Source organism: Tachyglossus aculeatus, chromosome 17, assembly GCF_015852505.1.
Source record: "Tachyglossus aculeatus isolate mTacAcu1 chromosome 17, mTacAcu1.pri, whole genome shotgun sequence".
Lineage (NCBI taxonomy): Eukaryota > Metazoa > Chordata > Mammalia > Monotremata > Tachyglossidae > Tachyglossus > Tachyglossus aculeatus.
The window spans coordinates 17,253,977-17,281,305 of record NC_052082.1 but is presented as its reverse complement, the minus strand read 5'-3'; the positions used below and the strand labels follow the sequence as shown (position 1 = coordinate 17,281,305).

General features: G+C 40.6%; 1 protein-coding gene across 1 annotated transcript in view; it reads right to left on the bottom strand.

Annotated features, from left to right (window-relative positions):
• PCCA (propionyl-CoA carboxylase subunit alpha) overlaps positions 1-27,329 on the bottom strand; it is a 334,301-nt gene that overhangs the window by 181,818 nt on the left and 125,154 nt on the right. Inside the window, exons 14-16 of the mRNA XM_038759418.1 lie at positions 26,880-26,955; positions 11,147-11,257; positions 8,015-8,117 (exon numbers count right to left, since the gene is read on the bottom strand). Coding sequence (XP_038615346.1) covers positions 8,015-8,117; positions 11,147-11,257; positions 26,880-26,955 — 290 coding nt within the window. The remainder of the gene's footprint in view (positions 1-8,014; positions 8,118-11,146; positions 11,258-26,879; positions 26,956-27,329) is intronic.

The window sequence follows — 27,329 nt, the reverse complement described above, 5'->3', positions numbered from 1 at the left end:
TTGTTGTCATACTGAACTCTCCCAAGCACTTGGTGCAGTGCTTGGCACACTGTAAGTGCCAAATAAATATGATTAAAGTTACTCATCCAAGGTCACGCAGATAGACTGTGAACCCGTTGTTGGGTAGGAACCATCTCTATATGTCGCCAATTAGTACTTCCCAAGCACTTAGTACAGTGCTCTGCACACAGTAAGCGCTCAATAAATACGACTGAATGAATAAATGAATGGAGCTGGGATTCGAACCCAAGTCCTCTCACTCCCAGGCCTATGCCCTTTCCATTTAGCCACACTCCTTCTCAAGTTGTTCTACTCCTGCTCCAAAATATATTTCACACCTCGTGCTAAATATTTGGCCATTTGAATTGACAAAATCATAAAACTTGGACTAGGTTGTGATTTAGGAATTTACAAAGATGTGATCATTAATACTTCACTCTTATAACCAAGAATTGGGTTTAAAATTACTTCATCATTCATTCATTCAATTTATTTATTGAGCGCTTACTGTGTGCGGAGCACTGTACCAACACCATTCTTAAAAAATCTGGCTGAGGAAAAGCAACTCAGGAGTTATGCTTCCTCTGGAACCAGAGGAAAAAAGGATCCTTCAAGTCTTCACTTGGAACAACCTATTTGAACTCTAAAGGAAACACCCTTATGGTCGTGGTGATGAAGAGATCTCTGAAGTTCACCTATTCCATCTCCCTGTCATCACAAAAGGCCTCAATGAAAACAACAGACATCTATCCTCTTTTCAAACACTGTTAAGAAAAATATTTCACACCCTCACTTGGAGAGCAATTCTTAAAATTCAAAGAATTGTCACCATCAGGAAACACTCCTTCCAACCTTACAAATTTCTCATGATAAATATAATTAATCCACTTCCTCCACTTTTAGCCTCCATGGAGCTAGAGAACTATCAGTATAATACAGTTTGGTATTCATTTGCAAACTGGAAGGTCATTTTTGGCCGAGAACATGATTGCTAATTCTCTTGTATTGTACTCCCCCAGTACCCTGCACATGGTAAACATTCAATAAATACCATTGATCGATTCAGGGCATCCACTAGCCTTTGCTTTTTGAAGCTAAATAATTCCAGTAACTATTCCCACAGTCTTTTCTTCTTACCCTGTTATTATAATAATAATGACATTTGTTAAGCGCTTACTATGTGCAAAGCACTGTTCTAAGCGCCGGGGAAGATACAGAGTGATCAGGTTGTCCACAGTCTTCATCCCCATTTTACAGATGAGGGAACTCAGGCACAGAGAACTCAAGTAACTTGCCCAAAGTCACACAGCTGACAAGTGGCGGAGCCAGAATTTGAACCCATGACCTCTGACTCCAAAGCCCGTGCTCTTTCCACTGAGCCATGTGGTATTATCAACACCGTTCTCCCATGAGCCTTTCAAAAATGTCTGCCTCTCAGTGAAGTCGGGGAGAGGGACCCGAAACTGAACATACTGGAGAAGCAGCGTGGCTCAGTGGCAAGAGCCCGGGCTTTGGAGTCAGAGGTCATGGGTTCAAATCCCAGGTCCGCCAATTGTCAGCTGTGTGACTTTTGGCAAGTCACTTCACTTCTCTGTGCTTCAGTTACCTCATCTGTCAAATGGGGATGAAGACTGTGAGCCCCCCGTGGGACAACCTGATCACTCTGTAACCTTCTCAGTGCTTAGAACAGTGCTTTGCACATAGTAAGCTTAATAAATGCCATCATTATTATTATTATACTGGAGTAAAAGACAACCACGCTGGAGGGATAGATGCAATTACAACTGTGGTACGGCAGAGATAACAATAATAATGGTATTTGTTAAGCGCTTACCATGTGCCAAGAACTGTTCTAAGCACTGGGGTAGATACAACGTAATTAGGTTGTCCCGCGTCTTAATCCCCATTTTACAGATCCGCTGAGGCACAGAGAAGTGAAGTGAGTTACCCACGGTCACAGAGCAGACAAGTGGCAGAGCCGGGATTAGAACCCACGACCTCTGACTCCCAAGCCTGGGCTCTTGCCACTAAGTCACACTGCTTCTGTTTGAAGATTTATTCAATCATATTTACTGAGCGCTTACTGTGTGCAGAGCACTGTACGAAGCGCTTGGGAAGTACAAGTTGGCAAAATATAGAGACGGTCCCTACCCAACAGCGGGTTCACAGTCAAGAAGATGTTTGAGGATGCAGAAATGTCACCCATTGGCTAACCCCAGACTTTCCCACCACCCCTCTATACAGCATGCTATAGGGTCTCAAGAACCCAGGTGTCAGGGAATAATAAATGCTCCATTCATTCATTCAATCATATTTATTGAGCGCTTACTGTGTGCAGAGCACTGTACTAAGCGCTTGGGAAGTCCAAGTTGGCAACATACAGAGACAGTCCCTACCCAACATTGGGCTCACAGTCTAGAAGGGGGAGACAAAGAACAAAACAAAACACATTAACAAAATAAAATAAATAGAATGAATATGTACAAATAAAATACATAGAGTAACACAAGCTCCAACACAAGCCGACGCCATTATAAACCAGGTAAATAAGTCCAACTGACCATGCAAGCGTGCCAGGAAAAATAAAATCAAATAGGCAGTGATGCCTCCTAAAGAAAAGGCCCACAATAACAAGTTTGTGCTCTTTCTGCACCCAGAGTCCCTGAGAGACATTTCCTGGGACAGTCTCACGAACCTCACAGATGAATATCCTACTCCTAGGAGAGTGCTGGGCATCAGAATTAACCTGTTTTTCTATGCTCAGTTGATCAGAGTAGCAATTCTTGCCATACTTATCTGCCTGCCCCTTGCTGAATTTTCACTGGTACTTTCAACAGCATGAAACCCCACTACGGAGGCTGTATAACCAAAAGAATATTGTGGATATCCAAATGCGCACGGATAAAAAGGCTGAGAGGCTTTGTGTTAATGTAGATCACAGCTAATAGGTTTTCTCTCTCTTAAAACACTGAGGCTATTACTGACTAATGTAAATCTCTACTACAGTACAGGCATTAAATCTCTCCAAAGGGATAGACCTCTTATTTTTTTTTTTAAGGATTTGCCTAATTACACCTCAATAACACCTAGAGAGCAGGGGACTTCTCAGGGGCTCAAGACTGAATGAGCTGCACCTGTTTAGCCAAAACAATTCGGCTAAAATGATTTTTCCCTCAAGTTATCATCATCATCATCATCAATCGTATTTATTGAGCGCTTACTATGTGCAAAGCACTGTACTAAGCGCTTGGGAAGTACAAATTGGCAACATATAGAGAGAGTCCCTACCCAACAGTGGGCTCACAGTCTAAAAGGGGGAGTTATCCAAAAGGAAAGCTACTATAATGTCATTCATTCATTCAATAGTATTTATTGAGCACTTAAGTATATTCATGTCTGTCTCCCCCTCCAATGATAATGATGGTATTTGCTAAGCACTTACTTTGTGCCAGGCACTGTAGTAGGCACTGGAGTGGCTACAAGCAAATCGAGTTGGACACAGTCCCTGTCCCACGTGGGGCTCACAGTCTCAATGCCTATTTTACAGATGAGGGAACTGAGGCACTGAGAAGTGAAGTGACTTCCCCAAGGTCACACAGCAGGCAACTGGCAGAGCTGGGATTAGAACCCAAGACTTTCTGTCTCCCAGGCCTGAGCTCCAGATTGCTCTAGATTGTGAGCTCGTTATGGGCAGGGACTGTGTCTGTTTGATGCTGTATTTTACTCTCCCAATCGCTTAGTACAGTGCTTTACATACAGTAAGTGCTCAAAAATATGACTAAGATTATATGGCATTTATGAAATATGACTATTACTCTGTTTTATTTGTACATATTTATTCTATTTATTTTATTTTGTTAATATGTTTTGTTTTGTTGTCTGTCTCCCCCTTCTAGACTGTGAGCCCGCTGTTGGGTAGGGACCGTCTCTACAGGTTGCCAACTTGTACTTCCCAAGCGCTTAGTACAGTGCTCTGCACACAGTAAGCGCTCAATAAATACGATTGACTGATTGATTGATTGATTGATAGAATGGAGTACTAAGCCCTTGGGAGAGTACAACAGAACAATAAACAGATGTAGTCCCTGCCCACAACAAGCTCATAGCCCTCTTCTAAGCAAAGGGGTAGACACAAGTTAATCAGTTTGGACACAGTCCCTATTCCACATTGGGGTGGCTCAGTCTAACTAGGAGGAAGAACAGGCATTGAATCCCCATTTTACAGTTGAAGAAACTGAGACATAGAGAAGTTAAGTGACTTGCCCAAGGTAACACCGTAGACAACTGGCAGACCCGTGTTCTTTCCACTAGGCCATCTAGTTTTGGAGATGTGGGGAGTACAGGCAATATCTATTTCAACGGCCAAACTTTGGCGCGTACACTGATCTTCACGATTTTTAGCAAATGAATTACTGTCCCTATGGGACAGTACATGACATTGATTAAGTTTGAACTTTATTTTAGGATCCCTACAAGTCTTTTGGCCTGCCTTCTATTGGGAGATGATTGTCTCAATACCAAGAGCCATCAGGCCTTCCTGGAGTAAGTTACTTAATCATTTGTCTTCAGCCAAATTGATAAATTGAGGGGTTGGAACTGTAGATTTATGTTTGTACAGATTTATTACTCTATTTTACTTGTACATATTTACTATTCTATTTATTTTATTTTGTTAATATCATCATCATCAATCGTATTTATTGAGCGCTTACTATGTGCAGAGCACTGTACTAAGTGCTTGGGAAGTACAAATTGGCAACATATAGAGACAGTTCCTACCCAACAGTGGGCTCACAGTCTAAAAGGGGGAGACAGAAAACAAAACCAAACATACTAACAAAATAAAACACATAGAATAGATATGTACAAGTAAAATAAATAAAAAAATAAATAGAGTAATAAATATGTACAAACATATATACATATATGCAGGTGCTGTGGGGAAGGGAAGGAGGTAAGATGGGGGGATGGAGAGGGGGACGAGGGGGAGAGGAAGGAAGGGGCTCAGTCTGGGAAGGCCTCCTGGAGGAGGTGAGCTCTCAGCAGGGCCTTGAAGGGAAGAAGAGAGCTAGCTTGGCGGATGGGCAGAGGGAGGGCATTCCAGGCCCGGGGGATGACGTGGGCCGGGGGTCGATGGCGGGACAGGCGAGATATGTGTTGTTCTGTTGTCTGTCTCCCCCTTCTAGACTGCAAGCCCGCTATTGGGTAGGGACTGTCACTATATGTTACCAACTTGTACTTCCCAAGCGCTTAGTACAGTGCTCTGCACACAGTAAGTGCTCAATAAATACGATTGAATGAATGAATGAATGTATGAAGGGGACTAATAGTAGGTCCTTTAGCAGGCCGGCTTTCAAGAATTCCATTAAAATACGGATCTAGGAAGTCTTTTGTGAGAAGGGCAAGAGGGGAAGCAACAGGCATCCTAAAAAAATTGGAGGGCAGGAGCCTAAAAATATTAAAGGCGAGAGAACGGGCTCAGGAGTCAGAGGTCGTGGGTTCAAATCCCGGCTCTGCCACTTGTCTGCTGTGTGACCTTGGGCAAGTCACTTCACTTCTCTGTGCCTCAGTTTCCTCATCTGTAAAATGGGAATGGAGACTGTGAGCCCCTCATGGGACAGGGCTGTCTCCAACCTGATTACTTGTATCTACCCCAGCGCTTAGAATGGTGCCTGGCACATAGAAAGCACTTAATAAATACCATTATTATTATTAAGAATAATAAAAAGGAAAATCAAATTATGATAAAGATTTGATCCAGTGCCTGAAAGAATGTAATTAAAATAAATATTTCCAACTGGTTCATCACTCCAAAACATGACAGCCAAAATAATCCTATTTTTTTTTAATCAGTGTTCAGACTCCACCTACAAATTTTTGACCGCATCAAATTAGAATCGGGAGTCATATTAGTGACTAAAACAAATTTCCCCGTTTGATTTGGTTCGGGCCGTCGCTGCATAACAGGACGACCCAGGAATTTCCAAGGAGGCGGCAGACCACGCCAGTTTGCTGAGTTATAGAGGTTTATTTGGGGGAAGTATACTCACAGACCGGCCCTGGATGGCAGCAGGGCTCCGAACAGCACACCACAACCCCACGATGCTATGAAGGGGGTTTATATAGCCACCGCAGACTATAAGCTTACTATCAGTTGCTTATAGCTACATCTTGGGAACACGGGGAGGACTAACCGGTACGAGGGGGCTACGTATAAGCAACCCACAGCAAGGCTACCCTACAAGGTTGCGGAGCGGTAACTGTTGCCAATCAGATAGACATCCTGGGAAAATGGCCCGCTCGCCCAGAGAGATGAGACAGCATTCTAGGAACGTATACTAAGAAGCAGAGCACGAAAGAGCAGGTCGAGGCCGGGGCATTACCACTGCAGCTTTAAAAGATGTCCGTTCCTCCCTCACTCCAACTCCAATTACTTTCTGGGTTAATTTTTCCAAACCAGTTTGTTACCATCTTTGTACTTTTTGACCGACTTCCAATTTCTCCATACCTCCTTTAGATTGGGTTGGCAATACTGATACGGGTAAAGGATGGACCAGACAGAAAGAAGCAGAATAGTCATCAAGCACTTATTGATATCATCATCATCAATTGTATTTATTGAGCGCTTACTGTGTGCAGAGCACTGTACTAAGCGCTTGGGAAGTACAAGTTGGCAACATATAGAGACAGTCCCTACCCAACAGTGGGCTCACAGTCTAAAAGGGGGAGACAGAGAACAAAGCCAAACATACTAACAAAATAAAATAAATAGAATAGATATGTACAAGTAAAATAAATAAATAAATAAATAAATAGAGTAACACATATGTACAAACATATATACATATATACAGGTGCAGTAGGGAAGGAGGTAAGATGGGGGGGGATGGAGAGGGGGAATTATTGTGATATATTACAATGCCCCATTGCAGGTTATTGTAGACATTCATTTTGTTATAATCATGAGGCGCTTTAAGAGGTTCTTAATGTATTTCTTCCCCTCTAGGCTGTGAACTCCTTCTGGGATGATATGTACCAACTGCAATCAATTAATCATATTTATCAAGCACTTACTATGTGCAGAGCACTGAACTAAGCTCTTAAGAGAGCAGAATATAACAGACACATTCCCAGCCCACAGTGAGCTTAGTCTCACCTGTATATATGTATATACGTCTGTACATGTTTATTACTCTATTTATTTTACTTGTACATATCTATTCTATTTATTTTATTTTGTTAATATGTTTGGTTTTGTTCTCTGTCTCCCCCTTCTAGACTGTGAGCCCACTGTTGGGTAGGGACTGTCTCTATAGGTTGCCAACTTGTGCTTCCCAAGCGCTTAGTACAGTGCTCTGCACACAGTAAGCGCTCAATAAATACGATTGATTGATTGATTAGTCTAAAATCTAATGCAATGATCTCTTCCAAATGTTTACAATTGTGCACTGCACACAGTAAGTACTCAATAAATACCACAACTCTGCACCAATGTTGCCCAAATCTACCTTTCCAGCCCTGACCCCATTTTTTTCCTTTTATCATCAATCGTATTTATTGAGCGCTTACTGTGTGCAGAGCACTGTACTAAGCGCTTTTACTCCGTATCCAAGTATTTATGTGACCACAAAGTGTTGGGACTGCATCAGGCAAACACGTGGAAAACTTGCATTCAATATCTGATCAAGTATTAACAGAATAGTTTCACCATCTGGAACATAGACTCCAGACTGTTAGTTCATTATTCCTCCTAATTCTATTGTATTGTACTCTCCCAAGTGCTTCGTACAGTGCTTTACACATAGTAAGCACTCAGTAATACTACTGATTGATTGAGAGTAAGAGCTCAACAAATACCATTTTAAAAAAGCAACATTTAACGGTAGGTTTTCTCGTATTAAAAGAGGAATGAATTATAAAAGGAAGCGGCAAGGAAACAATTTAATCTACATATAAAGCTATGAAGTTTCTCTCCCAGACAATTCAGCACATCTGAATACCTGTGATGGCCTACCTTGAATTACCCACAAATTGCTGGGCTCTTAACTGCGCAGCCACATATAAAGAAGATGCTGTAGCCAATAGGTGCTTTCTTTCTGTTTCTGTCAACTTGTGCCCTGGACAAAAAAACAGAATAATAATGAGAAGCATCATATAAGTATCTCAACATGAAACAAGCAAGTTATACAAGGATCGATTGCTTGCTGTGTGACCTTGGGGAAGTCGCTTAACTGTGCCCCGGTTTCCTTCACTGTAAAATGGGGGTTCATTCACTCATTCATTCAATCGTATTTATTGAGCGCTTACTGTGTGCAGAGTACTAAGCACTTGGGAAGTACAAGTCGGCAACATATAGAGACGGTCCCTACTCAACAACAGGCTCACAGTCTAGGAGGGAGGTGGTTAAATACATGTTCTCCCTCCTGCTTAGACCATGAGTCAGACAGGGACTGTATCCAACCTAATTAACTTGTACCTAACACAGCGCTTTAGAACAGTGTCTGACACATTGCAAGGGCTTAACAATCGTCACCAAAAAAGCATCAAATTCTTAGCAATGACCAAATCTCTCTCACTACTTTCTAAATTCACATACTACATATTCAATCAAAATCAGTAACGATGCTATATAATCAAGTAACCAGAGTCCAGATCTTTATTAATTAAAAAGCATGGCATACGTTTACCATCCTGTTTTAAATAGTGTTTTCATACAAAACAGCCCTACTGTTAACACTAGATTCTATGTTAAAAACAATGTGACAGGGGTAGGAAAATGTAACTGATGAAGCATCTTGTTTTCATTAGTAAAATGTCACTCTATGACTTGTGGTTCGCACTGGTAAAGAACCATCTGTACAATGGAGTACATCAAAATATGCAGTATTTATTTCAGTCCATTACCTTTTCAAAATGGCAGATTTCCTCAATTAGAACTAGGTATTTCTCTGCCTCGCTACAAAACCCTGGAAACAAGAACCATACTGAATTTTTCATTTGACTAGGTACAAAGTTCTACCTGGTTTCTTTACTTCAGAAAAGCACACAGACTTTTACCACTTTTATTTGTTCCTAAAATCAGAGGCTCAGGAAAATCTACACGTCGACTGGAATGCATGAGGATCTGAAGTGTTCCTGCTCCTGTTTTGATCTGTTCAATAATATCCCCCTAAGTGCCTTACTCGAAAGATGAAGTATATGCACCGGAATGCATCAAGATGATCATAAGTAGTAATCTGAAAAAACATACTCCAGTATTTTGCATATAGAAATAATGGCCAATACCCACTTTCCTTGATGAGGATAATCTGAAAAACATACTCCAGTATTTTTGCATATAGAAATAATGGCCAATACCCACTTTCCTAGACGAGGACATGACATAACTTCCAATACCCTAGACAAAAGGGAGGTTGAGGCCATGGGAAGCACGGGTAAGATGGTTCCTTTGAACCTGAAGGGCAACTAATTGTAAAAGTCAAATCATGGTAAACTATGCAAAGGCTAATGACTACCGTGAGTATGAACCGGACCTGAAGAGTTGTCTGCATTTTTCCAAGGCCTTCCCAAGAAACTACACTTCCAAGAATGGCAATGCACCCTGTATTGAGAACTCCATATGCTCTGCAACCCAATAAATACTCCTGATTGATATACTGGCCCAAAATGCAAAAATACGAACAAAACAAGAATCAAATCCTGATCCCTCTGCAACGAGAATTCGACCCCAAGCTCTTGGGCATTTGCATTAGATCTTGGAGTAAACCATCTCAGAAGTGACTTTTTTCAACAACTGAACATCTGCTGCGTGTGGAGCACTGTACTAAGCGCTTGGGAGATACAATGAGAGTTGATAGATGCTTTTCCTGTTCACAGCGATCTTACAGTCTAGAGGGCTATAATCATTGACTGCAGAGACTGTAACCTCATTATAGGTAGGGAACGTGTCTGCTAATTTCACTGTGTGGTAGACTCCTAAGCACTTAGTACAGCACTCAAATGCCATTGATTGATTGATTACTCTCATTAAACCACCATGGGGGAGTTTAGGTTGGTATCAAACCAGGAGGACAAACGAATATACTTTATTACCTAGAGAGCAAGAATTCACAAACCTCAAAGTTGTGAAGTTTTTGAGGGAAGGTTCACAGTAGAAGATTGTACAACCAAATGATTGCTCCAAGCCTTCCAAACCCGGCAACGGAGTGCATAACGACCCAAGCCTAGCTCCCAAATGGAAGCACTATTCTATCATCATTGCAAACACTTCACTTATGACTGGCGGCAATGAAGGGAAAGAGATTCTATCACAATCTAGACTCATCACAGAGGTACCAATCTGTGGCAAGCTGGTTGTCATGGGAGATTTCATGTGTCAGCTGTGATGCTGAAAAGGAGAAAAATCACCAAACCACGAGTGTGGAAAGCTAACTCCTCCTGCTCAGTAAATGTACTAAATATAAGGAATGTGCTAAACATCAGCTTGTAATCATCAGCGCTGTATTATGCTTTCAAAAGAGGAATAGTCTCCCTGAAAGCAGCCAAGATTTAAGTAGTGATACCATATTATTACAAGGTTGTCCAACAGCGATACCTGAAGGTGCTTCATGTTTCTGGGCCTATGCGTGGCAACAAGTATGGGCCTGCTCATCACTTGATAAATTCCAAACTTTCACTAGTGATAAAACCAATGTATCACCAAGGGGAATCCAAACCATCCAAGGGGCCGAATGCCAAATGCCTGGGGAATAAATGCACCTGAAAGAAGCTTCAAAATAACAACAAAGCAGACCCACTGAACCAAGGAATTCCACACACTTCTACTTCCAACTGCTAGTCATGGAAGCTGAGAAGGGGCGGAGACTAGTTCGTTCTCTTCCCTGCTCCTGCCTCAGCTGGTCTGTTTGCACCATTCTTAACTTTTCAAAGACATACAAATGTATCACCTAGGACCCCATTTTATCTTCAGCATTTTAAACATCAGTGCAATTTAAATATGGAAGCATTATATGCATTTTAATCAAGCCAGCTTAACATGGATTAATACCATTGCTAATTTCTGAAATGAAAAACTTCATGTGTCATACAATCAAAATCAAATTTAGAAATACCATTCCCATTTAGAAATATTTTAATGCATACAAACCTTTAAAACCATCAGGATACACATCAGAAAGAAATTTAGTGTTGATATCCCCTTGAACAAAGCGTGAGTGGATTATCACTTCTCTCAGCAAAGCTATATTATGAGTGACACCTAAAAATAAAATAGCATAAGATGGAATTAGATTCACCAATCGAATGAAACAGAATCACATACACTAACTGGCAATACTGCACTCATGAAAAATCCAAAATTAGAATCCTATAATTGTGGGACAGAAATACACCTATGAGGTCATTGCGTCCGTTTCCCTGGCTTCCCCTATAGACTGTAAGCTCCTCGGTGGCAGGGTTTGTATCTACCAACTCTACTGCAGTGTACTCTCCCAAGTGTTTTCTCCAGTGCTCTGCGCACTAAGTGCTCATAACACCACTGGTTGATTGACCGACTTCAGAGAGGCAGTAGAGCCAGACTTGAGCCATCCCAGGTGGATGAGAATCCTATTTCTGAAAAAAGCACCTGGAAATAAGGTTTGACATCTTTGGGCATTTCATTCCCTTACAAAATTAAGTAAATCTTGCAGTTGCAATTCAAATCCATTTCCCATAGTGTCCTCAGGTCATTACTCATGGGGACCATTATATTATTATTATTATTATTATTGTTATTATTATTATTATTATTGTGCCATTTCCGATCCATAGCGATTCCATGGATACTCTTTCTTCAGAACGTTCTGTCCTCTGCCATAATCCGCAACCTTTCTAATGGTTCTTTTGTTATTGTCGTTATAGTCTCTACCCATCTAGCTGCTGGTCTGCCACTTCCTCATTTTCCCTGGACTTTTCCTAGCGTTAGTGTCTTCTCCAGAGAATCAGTCCTCCTAATTATGCGTCCAAAATATGCTAATCTAAGTCAAGTCATTTGGCCTTCCAAAGCCCACTTTGATTGCTAGATTGCTTATTTTCTCTTCTCCAGACTGAAGAGAATACCAGTTCCTTTAACCCAGTGTTTCTCCACACAAAAGTTGGAAAATTCAGGGACGTTTGAGGGGGCTGCAGAGCCGGTGATGGCGGCACAAATCTCAGCAAAAATTCCTCCCCGAACCTATCCCTATTTGCCTTCTGTTCCATTAAGGGCCAACTAACTCTTATTTAGCTGCCACAGCATCAATCTTCCTCTAGCTCTGCAACCTTTGTCATCCTCTATGTCTGCAGTCTGGGTCAGGGTGGATTCATCATCATCAATCGTATTTATTGAGCGCTTACTATGTGCAGAGCACTGTACTAAGCACTTGGGAAGTACAAATTGGCAACATATAGAGACAGTCCCTACCCAACAGTGGGCTCACAGTCTAAAAGGGGGAGACAAGATTCAGATGCAGCTCCTCTGTAAACTTCTCTCCATCCCTCCCGCCTTACCTCCTTCCCTTCCCCACAGCACCTGTATATATGTATATATGTTTGTACATATTTATTACTCTATTTATTTATTTTACTTGTACATATTTGTTCTATTTATTTTATTTTGTTAATATGTTTGGTTTTGTTCTCTGTCTCCCCCTTCTAGACTGTGAGCCCACTGTTGGGTAGGGACCGTCTCTATACGCTGCCAACTTGTACTTCCCAAGCGCTTAGTACAGTGCTCTGCACACAGTAAGCGCTCAATAAATACGATTGATTGATTGATTGATTGATTAGACAGCACCGGGCAGTTTGACCGTCTCCCAACCGTACAGGGCCTAATGGACCGAGGGGCCACTAGAGCCACTGACTCAGGCCGCGACCGCACAGAGAAGCTGCTGCAGCCCAAATTCCAGCTCGCATACTCTGCAAGCAACAGAAAAGTTGTACTAAGCGCTGTGGTGGATATAAGACGATCGGGTCCCACGTGGGGCTTATCGTTTTAGTTGGGAGAACAGGTATTGAATCCCCATTTTGTAGATAAGGAAACTGAACCACAGAGAAGTGATTTGCCCAAAGTCATGGCAGAGAAGCGGTGGAGTCGGGATTAGAACCCGGGCCTGTGCTCTTTCCACTAGGCCATGCTTTGCAATCTATTTAACCAACCTCTGCCTCCAAATCAAACCAAATCCTGTCAGTTTTTCCTTCACAACATCCCTAGAAGCTAGATAGACTGTGAGCCCACTGCTGGGTAGGGACTGTCTCTATATGTTGCCAACTTGTACTTCCCAAGCGCTTAGTACAGTGCTCTGCACACAGTAAGCGCTCAATAAATACGATTGATTGATTAGATAATAAAGATTAGGCAAGTAAGGAGTAGGAAGTGGGTGGAACAAAGGACACAGGTGAGCCACGAATTATAGGACTAGTACAATCACAAAAAAAAGCTTGAAAAACATAGTGCTGAAATGGTAAATATAGAAATTCCAAGGGAAAAGAAACTCAGAATTCGAGTAAAGGAAAATCCACAGGATTTCTCTGATTTTCTCATCCTAAGGGATATACTTTAGGAGAAAGCCAGCCTTCACTTCCCAAGAAATCCTCAAAAACTGGTTGCCCAAATGCTTTATCTGGCTTGGAAAGTGCAGCACAGTCTAGTGGACAGACCACAGGCCACTTGTCTGCTGTGTAACCTTGGGCAGGTCACTTAACTTCTCTGTGCCTCAGTTATCTCATCTACAAAATGGGAATGAAGACAGTGAGTTCACGTGGGACAGGGACATTGTCCAACCTGATTAGCTTGTATCTACCCAGCGCAGAGAACCATCATTACAAGGAGCGGAGCTAAATACCATTTGTAGGTTCCCTCCATTCTTGTGGTTCTCCTATTTTAATTCAAAACTTATTAACATTAATATGCTAGGGTGTATGAATTAGGTGCTCTGCACACAGTAAGTGCTAAATAAATACAAATGAATGAATGAGTCCGTGGCAGTCTGATAGGTCATCGTTAGTGCATCGTTATTTTGAAGTTTCCAGTGCACAGTCTGACCCCATATTATTCTGAAATAACTTGAAGTCACATATCTTTAGCTGCTTTTACAAATCTGAAGCACCTAATTCATACACCTAGCATATTAACGTTAATAAGTTTTGAATTAAAATAGGAGAACCATAAGAATGGAGGTAACCTAAAAATGGTATTTAGCTCCTCTCCTTGTAATGATGGTTCTCTGCGCGGGGGTAGATACAAGCGCTTGAATGCTCAAGTCAGGAGGGAAGGAGAAGGAGCATGGTGACTTCAGTCTGAATTAGATTTTTTTAAGATGCCGTTTTACTAGAGTTTGGCAAGATGTTTTTACTTGTTTGGCTAATTTGTGCCCGGCTTTCGCTAGGTGCACATTAAGCTTAGCGTCCCCATCCTAGTGGTCTCCCCCTTTTCTCTGCCTCTTTCAATCTGCCTGGGGCGACTGCAGTCAACCCTTTCTTCCCACGGCTCCCCCCTGCTGCCTCTGAGTATCTCCTTGCCATTGGGGTAGAAATGAAAATATTACACGTTTTTTTCCTCCAGATCAAAGCTTGTCTTTTTTTGACAAAAGTGGAGAGGGCAAAGGGAGGAAGTAGAGGGTTGAAACTGCACAAAGTCCAGATTGCTGAGGGTCCAGAGAATAGGGCTTTAACTTTTGAATGATGCAGTGAGGAGTAATGAAATGAGCAGATCCTAAGACCGGAAAGTTCAATGAGGATCGATCAAATAACTATTTATTGAGTTCTTACTTTGCACAGAGCACTGTACTAAGTGCTTGGGAGCCACATTTCCTGCCCACAAGTTTAGTCTCTCATTCAACAAGCAGCAGCATAGCCTAAAGAAGAGAGCACGGACCTGGGAGAAGGACTTGGGTTCTAATTCAAGCTCTGTCAACTGCTCGCAGGGTGACCTTGAAAAGTCGCTTAACTTCCTCAGTTTCCTCAAGTGTAAAATGGGGATACCCGTAATCCCTTCTACTTGGACCGTTAGCCCCATACAGGGCAGGGAATAAATCACTTAACTTCCTCAGTTTCCTCAAGTGTAAAATGGGGATACCCGTGATCCCTTCTACTTGGACTGTTAGCCCCATACAGGGCAGGGAATAAGTCACTTAACTTCCTCAGTTTCCTCAAGTGTAAAATGGGGATACCCGTAATCCCTTCTACTTGGACCATTAGCCCCACACAGGGCAGGGAATGTGTCTGGCCTAATTAACTTGTACCTTCCCTAGCACTTAGAACAATATTTGACACACAGTAAGTGCTTTAACAATACCATTTAAAAAAAAAGTATACGGAGATACTGCAGGACCATAGAGGACTACCCTAAAGCTAGGGATAACACTTCCCAATCCCAGCTGACTTAAGCCATGACAGTAGTGTTTAAAGTAATTGGTTTAAGCAACTCTTCTTTTATGGTATTTGTTAAGCACTTACTACCTGCATTGTACTAAGTGTTGGAGTAGATACAAGTCAGTCAGGTTGGACACCGTCCACATCCCACACGGGGCTCAATGCCTTAATCCCCATTTTACAAATGAGGTAACAGGCACAGAGAAGTGCCTCATACACTCAGACACCATTTAAAAAAATATATGCCCCAGAAGGACCATTTCAGGAAAGCTTCTCGAGTAGGGAGCATTTATTCTGATTCTACTGTACTTCTTAATTGCTTAATTCCCTGACACATACATGTCTAAAATAAACTACTGACTGAATGACTGATAGCCCTATGTGACACTGTAGAGTCACCAAGGTCAGAATAGGGCATGTAAGGCCTGCAGGGGAGGCTTCTTTTTTGTCCCAGCAGGAAGAGGAATTTTTCTCACCCCTAATTTGTTAAGTAACTAGGTAGATACTGAGGTGAGAGGATGGGCTTTTTCTAAGGAGATAAAAGGGATATGGAATTTTGAAGCAGGCAAATAATAGTTTATTAAGTCAGAGAGCCGCCTATGAGAGACGACTTGCTGTTCAGATTTGCTTCTGGAGCTACTCTAAAAACTGTTAAAAATCTAGGAGAAATGAACCTTATTCTGAAGTTTAAATAAATTAGAAATAATACCCAACTTTGAGGGGAGAGGTGTGGGTGTGTATATGTGTACGTGTGTGTTTCTTGAAAGTACTTGGACACAATAATGAAAATGTCAGATCTATGAGACTAGGGACCCTTAACAAGAGTTAATTAATAATAATAATAATAATAATAATGATGGCATTTATTAAGCACTTACTATGTGCAAAGCACTGTTCTAAGCGCCGGGGAGGTTACAAGATGATCAGGCTATCCCATGGTAACAGTGAGAAAATGTGACAAATTACAAACCCCATAAAATAGTTTAAAATAATTGTGGTATTTGTTAGGAGCTTAATACGAGCCAAACACTATACTAAGTGCTGGGATAAGCATATAATATCAGGTCAGACACAGTTCCTGTCCCAAATGAGGCTCATAAGCCTAAATAGGAAGGTAGTGAATCCCCAGTTTATAGATGAGGAAACAGGCTCAAAACTGAAGTGACTTGCCCGAAGTCAAACAATGGACTCAAAATTAAAACCCACATCCTCTGACTCTCAGTCCCATGTTCTCTCCACTGGACCATACTGCTGCTTCTTAAAAGATGACTTCAAACAGGAGAAGCACAAATTTACCTCTGAACTCAAAATTGGTTATTCTGTCTGTAGTTTGACTTTGAAGAACCCGGTCCAAAGAAACGACTGGAAGTCAAGTCTGATAAAGATTTAAGTTATTTAAGGGAAAACCAAGAAAGGGATGGTTTTAAAGAACATAACCAAAAGTTTTCCTTCATGAGTGGCAACTGGGAGCCATTGCCGGATTCAGAGAAGGGAAGGGTTGTGATCAAAATGAAATGGAGGAAGATGACTTTTAAATAGAATAGATTTAAAGGAGGTGATGTTTGAGGGTTTGAGTCAGCAAGAGCTGAGAAAAGGGTGCACCTGGGCAACCAACCTTTTCTCGCCAGAGCGTCCCGTTGTCCCCTTTTGATGTCAGGAGTTTTGGAATTGGGGGTCAGACCCCAGTTCCTCAAATCAGGGCTGAGAGTATTCAACCCACTGCCACCATAAGGCCAGTGTCAGCCAATGGGTGGAATGTGGCAGGGACAACAGACTTTGAAACTCATGAATAATAATAATAATGATGGTATTTGCTAAGCACTTATTACGTGCCAAGCACTGGAATATCTGACCATGCCTTGATAACATATTTGGTAGAGACATTCCCTGCTTACAGTCTAGAGGGGGATTACAGACATTGAGGAAGGGGTAAATAAAGAGTGCAAATCCAAGTGAAATGTCACTGATGACTTTCAGGAGATATCTAAGGTATGCTGGAGAAGCAGCATATTTATTACTCTATTTATTTATTTATTTTACCTGTACATATCTATTCTATTTATTTTATTTTGTTAGTATGCTTGGTTTTGTTCTCTGTCTCCCCCTTTTAGACTGTGAGTCCACTGTTGGGTAGGGACTGTCTCTATATCATCATCATCAATCGTATTTATTGAGCACTTACTGTGTGCAGAGCACTGTACTAAGCACTTGGGAAGTACAAGTTGGCAACATAGAGAGACAGTCCCTGCCCACCAGTGGGCTCACAGTCTAAAAGGGGGAGACAGAGAACAAAATCAAACATACTAACAAAATAAAATAAATGGAATAGATATGTACAAGTTAAATAAATAACTTTATGTTATGATCTATATGTTGCCAACTTGTACTTCCCAAGCGCTTAGTACAGTGCTCTGCACACAGTAAGCGCTCAATAAATACGATTGATGATGATGATGATGAAGCAGCACTGTCTAGTGGATACAGCAAGAGCCTGGGAGTCAGATGGACTTGGGTTCTAATGTCTGCTGTGTGACCTTGGGCAAGTCACTTAACATCTCCATGCCTCAGTTCCCACATCTGTATAATGGAGATTCAATAGGTGTTCTCTGTCCTACTTAGACTGTGTGCCCCAGGTGGGATCTGATTGTATTATAGCCACCCCAGCGCTTAGTAGTTTATGATATTTTGTTAAGCATTAACTTATCTGTACTGTACTAAGTGCTGGGAAAGATTTCTAGACTGTGAGCCCGCTGTTGGGTAGGGACCGTCTCTATGTTGCCAACTTGTACTTCCCAAGCGGTTAGTACAGTGCTCTGCACACAGTAACTGCTCAATAAATACAATTGAATGAATGAATGGGTAGTCAGGTTGGAGGGAGTCCATGTACCACATGGACCCACAGTCTCAATCCCCATTTTACATCTGAGGTAACTAAAATACAGAGAAGAGACTTTCTTTATTCTGATGCTTGGGAAGGAAATATGTGACACATTCCTTTCCCACAACAAGCCCATGCTCTAATGCGAGAGACAGAATCAAAAATGTTTACAAAGAGAGTAATTAAGATCAAAAATTGAATGCACAACTGCCTAAATATATATGCCTAGCTGCTGAGGATGTGTCTAAGTAAATAAGTGATAGAGTGGGCTGACAGGTTAATAAGATTTGGGATGGTGGAAACAGAAAGCTGATGGATGCCGGTTTACATGTTTAGATTTCAGAGGCAGAACATGCACGAAGAAATGTTCTGTAAGAACGGAGAGCTGCAGGATAGAGATGCAGGGAGAAGAGGGAGGCCTGGAAATTAAGGATTAGCACTGTAAAACTAATTCTCTGGAGAAGACACTAATGCTAGGAAACAGAAAGCTGATGGATGCCAGTTCGCATGTTTAGATTTAAGAGGCAGAACATGCAAGAAGAAATGTCCTGTAAGAAGATAGAATTGCAGGATAGAGATGCAGGGAGAAGAGGGAGGCCTGGAAATTAAGGATTAGCACTGTAAAACTAATTCTCTGGAGAAGTCACTAATGCTAGGAAACAGAAAGCTGATGGATGCCGGTTCGCATGTTTAGATTTAAGAGGCAGAACATGCAAGAAGAAATGTTCTGTAAGAACGGAGAGCTGCAGGATAGAGATGCAGGGAGAAGAGGGAGGCCTGGAAATTAAGGATTAGCACTGTAAAACTAATTCTCTGGAGAAGACACTAATGCTAGGAAACAGAAAGCTGATGGATGCCGGTTCGCATGTTTAGATTTAAGAGGCAGAACATGCAAGAAGAAATGTTCTGTAAGAAGGGAGGATTGCAAGATAGAGATGCAGGGAGAAGAGGGAGGCCTGGAAATTAAGGATTAGCACTGTAAAACTAATTCTCTGGAGAAGACACTAATGCTAGGAAACGGAAAGCTGATGGATGCCGGTTCGCATGTTTAGATTTAAGAGGCAGAACATGCAAGAAGAAATGTCCTGTAAGAAGATAGAATTGCAGGATAGAGATGCAGGGAGAAGAGGGAGGCCTGGAAATTAAGGATTAGCACTGTAAAACTAATTCTCTGGAGAAGTCACTAATGCTAGGAAACAGAAAGCTGATGGATGCCGGTTCGCATGTTTAGATTTAAGGGGCAGAACATGCAAGAAGAAATGTTCTGTAAGAAGGGAGAGCTGCAGGATAGAGATGCAGGGAGAAGAGGGAGGCCTGGAAATTAAGGATTAGCACTGTAAAACTAATTCTCTGGAGAAGACACTAATGCTAGGAAACAGAAAGCTGATGGATGCCGGTTCGCATGTTTAGATTTAAGAGGCAGAACATGCAAGAAGAAATGTTCTGTAAGAAGGGAGGATTGCAAGATAGAGATGCAGGGAGAAGAGGGAGGCCTGGAAATTAAGGATTAGCACTGTAAAACTAATTCTCTGGAGAAGACACTAATGCTAGGAAACGGAAAGCTGATGGATGCCGGTTCGCATGTTTAGATTTAAGAGGCAGAACATGCAAGAAGAAATGTTCTGTAAGAAGGGAGAATTGCAAGATAGAGATGCAGGGAGAAGAGGGAGGCCTGGAAATTCAGGATTAGCACTGTAAAACTAATTCTCTGGAGAAGACACTAATGCTAGGAAACGGAAAGCTGATGGATGCCGGTTCGCATGTTTAGATTTAAGAGGCAGAACATGCAAGAAGAAATGTTCTGTAAGAAGGGAGAGCTGCAGGATAGAGACGCAGGGAGAAGAGGGAGGCCTGGAAATTAAAGATTAGCACTGTAAAACTAATTCTCTGGAGAAGACACTAATGCTAGGAAACAGAAAGCTGATGGATGCCGGTTCACATGTTTAGATTTAAGAGGCAGAACATGCAAGAAGAAATGTTCTGTAAGAAGGGAGAATTGCAAGATAGAGATGCAGGGAGAAGAGGGAGGCCTGGAAATTAAGGATTAGCACTGTAAAACTAATTCTCTGGAGAAGACACTAATGCTAGGAAACGGAAAGCTGATGGACGCCGGTTCGCATGTTTAGATTTAAGAGGCAGAACATGCAAGAAGAAATGTTCTGTAAGAAGAGATAATTGCAGGATAGAGATGCAGGGAGAAGAGGGAGGCCTGGAAATTAAGGATTAGCACTGTAAAACTAATTCTCCGGAGAAGACACTAATGCTAGGAAAAGTCCATGGAAAAAGGTGGAAAGACAGACGTACAGCTAGATGGATAGAGATCATAACAATGATAACGGAAGACCCATTAGAAAAAGTACAGCCATGGAGTCGCTATCAATCGGAAATGACTCGACGGCACTAGATAATGATAACTGTAAAACTGGGAACTATTTGCTTATTGCATTCAAACAGGTAAACCCCTCAGGGAAAGAGTATATGTGCAATAGAAGACGTAAGCAGTGTCATTTAGTGGAAAGGGCATGGACATGGGCTCTAATCCCCTCTCTGCCACTTGTGTGCCCTTGGGCAAATCATTTTGCTTTCCGGTGCTTCAGTTTACCTCAGCTGTAAAATGGGGATTAAGACTATGAGTCCCATGTGGGACATGGACTGTACAGGTTGTCCAACCTGATTAGCTTCCATCTAGCCCAGTGCTTAGTACACTGCCTGGCACTTAGTAACCACTTAAATACCATTAAAAAAAAAAAGGAAGAAGGTCCAAAGATGAGTCTTGGGGTCAAATTACATTACTACCTTCACAACAGATCCCAATTCGGAAACTTTCCAATTCTATTTCTATTTCCCTTTAGATACATGGAATCTACGTCCTTTTCAGATACTTCAACATTTTCCCCAGTTTAATGTAAACACTATAGTATCCTCACTTACTAAATAAACCATTTCAAATTACATCATTTTTCCCCCAAGTCTACTGTTCGCATGAATTTTCAGGCTCACTGTGAGGCCAATTCTGAAACCACTCTCAGTACTTGAAATCAAATCCTGGCCTCACTGCAAAAATAATGTAACTCAGAACCAATTCATGAGTCATTAACTGCTCTCCAACCAGTCCAACCATTAGAATTTGACTATCTGATAAAAGTAACATTAGTTTCAATGCCACTTAGGGTCAAGGTTATGACTCAGGACATCCAAAGGCATTAAATTTTTGCCTAAATGTTCCCATCCTGAAATGGTTAAAAAAAAAAACCAACAAAACTCAAAATAAAAAAGAAATGTAATAACATGTTTCCTAATGTGACTAGAAACAAATAAGACCAATAAATACTTTGTATACCAAAGAGCAGTCATTCACACATGTAAATGATGCTGGATTCTTTGCATAGACCCCCCTTGAATAGTAAATAAAGCAAGTTATAGCATGGAAATATAATTTTTTTCTAATTAATTGCTGTTGTAGGAATGTAATTAAAACACAACAAAATAATCATTTTCTGACTTTGAATGCAAAATGTAAAACACTACAGTGTGCAAGCAGATCATCTCCTGTTTTTCTTCCCAGAAATGCTGTAAGATCCCTGGTGAGATGATAGCTGATGACAGATGACAAGAGATCTTGGTGTCTCAACTGATTGCCCAAAAAAGGCCTGAAATCAAAAACTACCATAAGTCCTTAATTCATTCCAAATGACAAAGAGCAGAAAAAAATCAGCGCATTCTGAAACACTTTCAAATAATTTAAAAAAGGACATTTTCTTTGGTAAATTCGATGAAACTGGGCAAACCTCAATGTTCATAAAGTATGTATTCTATATTATTGAAGTTAAAATTTACATTTTTTGTGCATTCCAAGCACGATAAAAGTCTTTATTTGACCCAAGATCATTACGCTGAAGGAGTGGTGGATCTACTTTTTAAACGGTAACAGCCTCAACGACGTTTCCCGGTGACAAATAAAATCTGTGCCACCCCAAGCCTTCAGAAGCTGAGAAGTTTGAGATTTGCCATTAGCCTGACCTCTGTCAAAGTTCCTAAGGTCTCCATCTGTGTGTGAATAACTACCAAGCCACAGGCATGAAGATCCCTAGAGCCGCTTGCTCCTGACTACCTGCTGCTTCCAAAACACGGGCCAGACATTCGCTGCACACACTCACAGGATCAAACAGAGGCTAACAGGCACTGGTTATTCATACAAATTCAGAACTTAAATTGAACTTTCCCGTATCCGTGCTGTAATATTGCTTTTTTCTTGACTGAATCTCCAATCAGCTCAGAAAAAAAATCATATTTGGTAATCCGGGCAGCTACTTGACAATAGATACTACTTAAAAAAACCACCATTTTATTTCCTTCAAAAACCTATCTTCTACCTTTCCCCCAATTATAAGGTTAAGTACTCAGATGTTACATAAGCATGAACCACAATTACAGCTTTGTGGTTCCTCTTTCCAAAAGACTTACGACAGCAAATTTACTATATTACTCTTTTCTTCAAAATCTACATACAAATCATGAATTTGGCTCTTAAAAGTCACTTTCTTTACAGTCTTAAATCATTATCTATAGTTTAATTGAGTAATATTCCTGAAGAAATAGGTCAAGAAGAAGGATAGGGGCTGATGTACTAAAGTACTTAAAACACATTTTTTCCAAAGAATTCCCAAAGATGTAGAATAACCTGCTTCCATTCTCCTCTTCAAAAGTTACCATCAAAAATACGAAAAATGTTTTCAGGATATTTAGACTGCGTAGGCAGCGAAATTTGTCAGAAAGGAAAACCGCACTTCATTCTTCAGGCAACAACTAATTTGGACACTACAACAATTAGTCAAATTGTTTTACTGGCTTTATGTTTCAAGAGCATCTTATCCCCCTAAATATTTATTGACACTAAACACATTCAGCGTTGATTAGCCCTTTTTTAGTATTAGCTTCTGTCAACTTGACATTCCCAAATACAGCTCTGCATCTAGCCATGCAAATCTAACTGGAGTCCTACACATCTCTTTCACAGATAAAGCAATCCAATATAGCTTACTAAACTTTTAATTATATTAAGTGAAGTGGGAAAAAAACACTATTTGCATAGCTATTGATTCCCTTAAAATTAATGCCAGCATAAAAATCAATTAATGTAAGAATCAATCGCATTTACTGAGCACTTGCTGGATGCAGAGCACTTTACTAAGTGCTTGGGAGAGTACAATATAACAGAATTGGTAGACACAGTCCAGCACACAATGAGCTTACAGTCTAGAGGAGGAAACAGACCTTGATATAAATAAATAAATTACAGATATGAATTTAAGTGTTATAGGGCTGCGGGTGGAGTGTTGTATGACCTTGGGCACGTCACTTAACTTCTCTGTGCTTCGGTCACCTCATCTGCAAAATGGGGATTAAGACTGTGAGCCCCATGTGGACCACGGACTGTGTCCAACCTTATTAGTTTGTATCTACAATATAGCAGAATTGGTAGACACATTCCAGCACACGAGTTTACAGTCTAGAGGAGGAAACAGACCTTGATATAAACAAATAAATTACAGATATGAATTTAAGTGCTATGGGGCTGCGGGTGGAGTGTTGTACGACCTTGGGCATGTCACAACTTCTCTGTGCTTCCGTTACCTCATCTGCAAAATGGGGATTAAGACTGAGCCCCATGTGGACCACGGACTGTGTCCAACCTTATTAGTTTGTATCTACCCCAGTACTCAATTCAGTGCCTGGCATTAGTAAGTGCTTAACAAATACCAGTTAAAAATAAAAAACTGACTCCGATTGAGTCACTGCATAGGTAGAACATTTTAACTAGCTGAAACTTGCACCTACTTTACGAGAAAGCTAAAATCTCAGCTTCCTCAGCTCTCCCACCGATTCATTCATCATCAGCCCTGCTTCTCCACCTCGTGACCTTCTCCCTCAGGTTTCCTGGCGATTTGAACTTCAGGTGCTGTGCAGTTTTCTCTGTTCTACTCATTATGTCTGAGTGTTGACTTGGGCTGTCCTCCAAGTGAGCTGTCCAGTTAGGTGCAGTGAAACCCAGGTATTAGAGCAGGTTTTCGGGATAAACGTTCACCGGATCAAAAGAGCATTTCAACTTGACTGTACTGACCAATTTGATTTTCTCAACTTACGTTAGCACTTCTGAAATTTTGCACAAGGGAGACAAATCAGGCTGCAGTAGAGCCACAAGAGAAGGTGATTTCTTAAACTAAACCTCAAAAATTCTAAAAGTATTCAAATACTGTAGAAGAGATTATTTAAAAAAGGATACTCTAAAAATATTCTGTAAAAATCAATGAGGTTTATGAATGAATGATGTAAATCTCTGATTTAGTGCTGACCTCATTTGGACTACTTCACAAGTTTCGACTTTGATAGCTGCCACTGAACAGTCAGGGTCTCGTTTGACTACAAGTCAATTCCATCTTCTCCCATGTTTCCTCATCCAATAATGAGCCAACTTAGCAATGTCTACGATGGTGACAGGGGATAAAAGGGAAAGATAAACCTTTTGAGTCTTAACAGAAGAGAACAAAAAGGAAAGAACTACAATGTTGGTTAAATGAGGAATAATGTTTTGACCTAGGTGAATTACACAACAACGTGCATATTAGGGATGAGCAGTTCCACAGGAGTCACTGGCAAAATTTTTCAGTTGATTTCAAATCACATATCTAATTATAAGAGAGGAAAGGAAATCAATCAATTAATCATATTTATTGAGTGCTTCCTATGTGCAGAGCACTACACTAAGCACTTGGGAGAGCACAAAAAACAGAATTAGCAGGCAGGTTTCCTGCCCACAACAAGCTTACAGTCTACAGGGGGAAAAAAGACATTAATATGAATAAGTAATTTATAATATATAATTTAAAGATGTGTACAGAAGTGCTGTGGGGTTGGGACAAATATCAAATGTCCAACGGGAAATGTATATGGAAAAGGATTCTAGAAGACATATTTAAGAACAGTCGTTAGGTCAAACTGCAGTCAGTCCTGGACTTCCTAATAATATCAAACCTAAAAAAGCATTACAGGATTTCAAAGAGTGAACTACCCTAATCTTTCATAAAAGACTAGTGAAAATAACTGGCAAAGAAATCCCACAAATGCATGACTAGTCATATTTTATTCAAAGCTTAAGCCCCAACTCTGCTACCTCAATCACTTTGTGGAGCAGAGTCAATGCAAGTTGATTACATGACAAGAGCGGAGACTATCATTAAGATAAAATTATGGATTTAAGAGGTACACCTATCATTCCTCCTCTGAGACTTCAAAGCTACTAGGTGAAGTCTGCTCTAGTAGTTACCAAGTTCCAGACCGCTAGATTCCTTGGACTTTCTCCTCCTGCACTCTACACCTACAAATACAGTATGACATTTTCTAGCTATACAGTAAATTTACCACAATTTTAAAAATTATTTCAAGACCTTAGGCTTGGTTAGACTGATGAAGTTAATACAGCTAATGGTAAAACTGACAGGCACAAGTCGCAAACTTGACTTCAGTAAATACGCATCAGTAAATATGCAGAGACTGTAGCTAACCTCCCGTTAACATTTAGACGCACAGATGATACTTCCAACAGCTATAGATTTGGGCCCTTGGCTTTTATTTAAACTAATTATTACAAAAAGGACTGCATGGTACATACTAATATTCCTATTGCTTCTCTGTGATATGCACACGAATTGTACATTAATCAAATTGAGCAATCTCTGGTACCTGAAATGGGCAAAATCTGAACACTTGGGATTTCCAGGGGAAGCAGAGATGAATTAGTACATTTCTGTCTCAGAAGTGGGATCAAAAATAGGGAACTTTTGTCAAAATACGTGAAAATGAGAGTGAGGAGATGTAAATTTTATTTGACTTAAGTGAAGTAATTATCCCATAATTAGATCATTTAAATGCCTAATCAAGTACTATGTAAAATCTTTTGAAAATAATTTATAATAAAATGGGCCTTTTGCTTAAGATTACAAAGAAAAATTGCAAATGTGTAAGATGCCCAAATAACTTTAAAAACTTCTCCAGGACAACACAGACCACATTGCTTCTATTATTTTACTTGTTACTATTTTATGATGTCTAAATTATAGAAACCCACAATTTTTTACAACCCATCATTTTTTATTTCTTCATGGATTTCCAAGATTCATGTTAAGCCCTAAAATAAAAAAAAATTTGCAGCTAGAAAAACGTAGGTGGTAGGAAACCAACATGAAGAATTCAATGACTGTAAAACCGTTAATGATTCACACTTCTTTCAACATACTTAACCCTTCGTATTTCACTGAATGCTGGTGATGATAAATGCAAATCTAAAATTTTTTTCTTACTGGAAGTCAACCATAAAAAGTAAATTTCATACAATTATTCAATTCAGGGTGAATATATAAAATAATTACAAAAAGAAAAATGAAATCTCTTTAGATTTAATTTGTATTCTTCACTTAATTAACACAAGCTTTTCGAGGCTTCATTTGCACTTAATAGGGAGGAATTTTATTCAATTTGCTAATTACTACATTTTCAAGCTGTTTTCCTGAAATTGATGCCAGCATATCACAATGACAATCCCATTTTTTTCAGTTACCTCGGATGACGTAATTATCGAGGGCTTCTTCCATTCTCTGCAGTGCTTCACTTCTACTAGAACCGTATGAAATTAGCTAAAAGGAAAGTATGTAGATTTAGATATAAACGCAAAGTGACTGTCGCAGAAAAATGTGACATCCTGTCAAAAATTTCATTCACCTGCTCACAGAACCGACATGGTAGGGATGCTTTTTCACGGCATTAGTGAAACGCTTACTATGTGCCAGGCACTGTGCTAAGCCCCCAGGAGGAGAGAAACCAGATTGATTGATTTTACAGACGAGGTCACTGAGGCCCAGAGAAGTTAAGCGACTTGCCCAAAGTCACACAGCTGACAATTGGCGGAGCCAGGATTTGAACCCACGACCTCTGACTCCAAATCCCGGGCTCTTTTCCACGGAGCCACGCTGCTTCTCTTTTTACCTTAGCTTCCGGTGGTTTCTCTTTG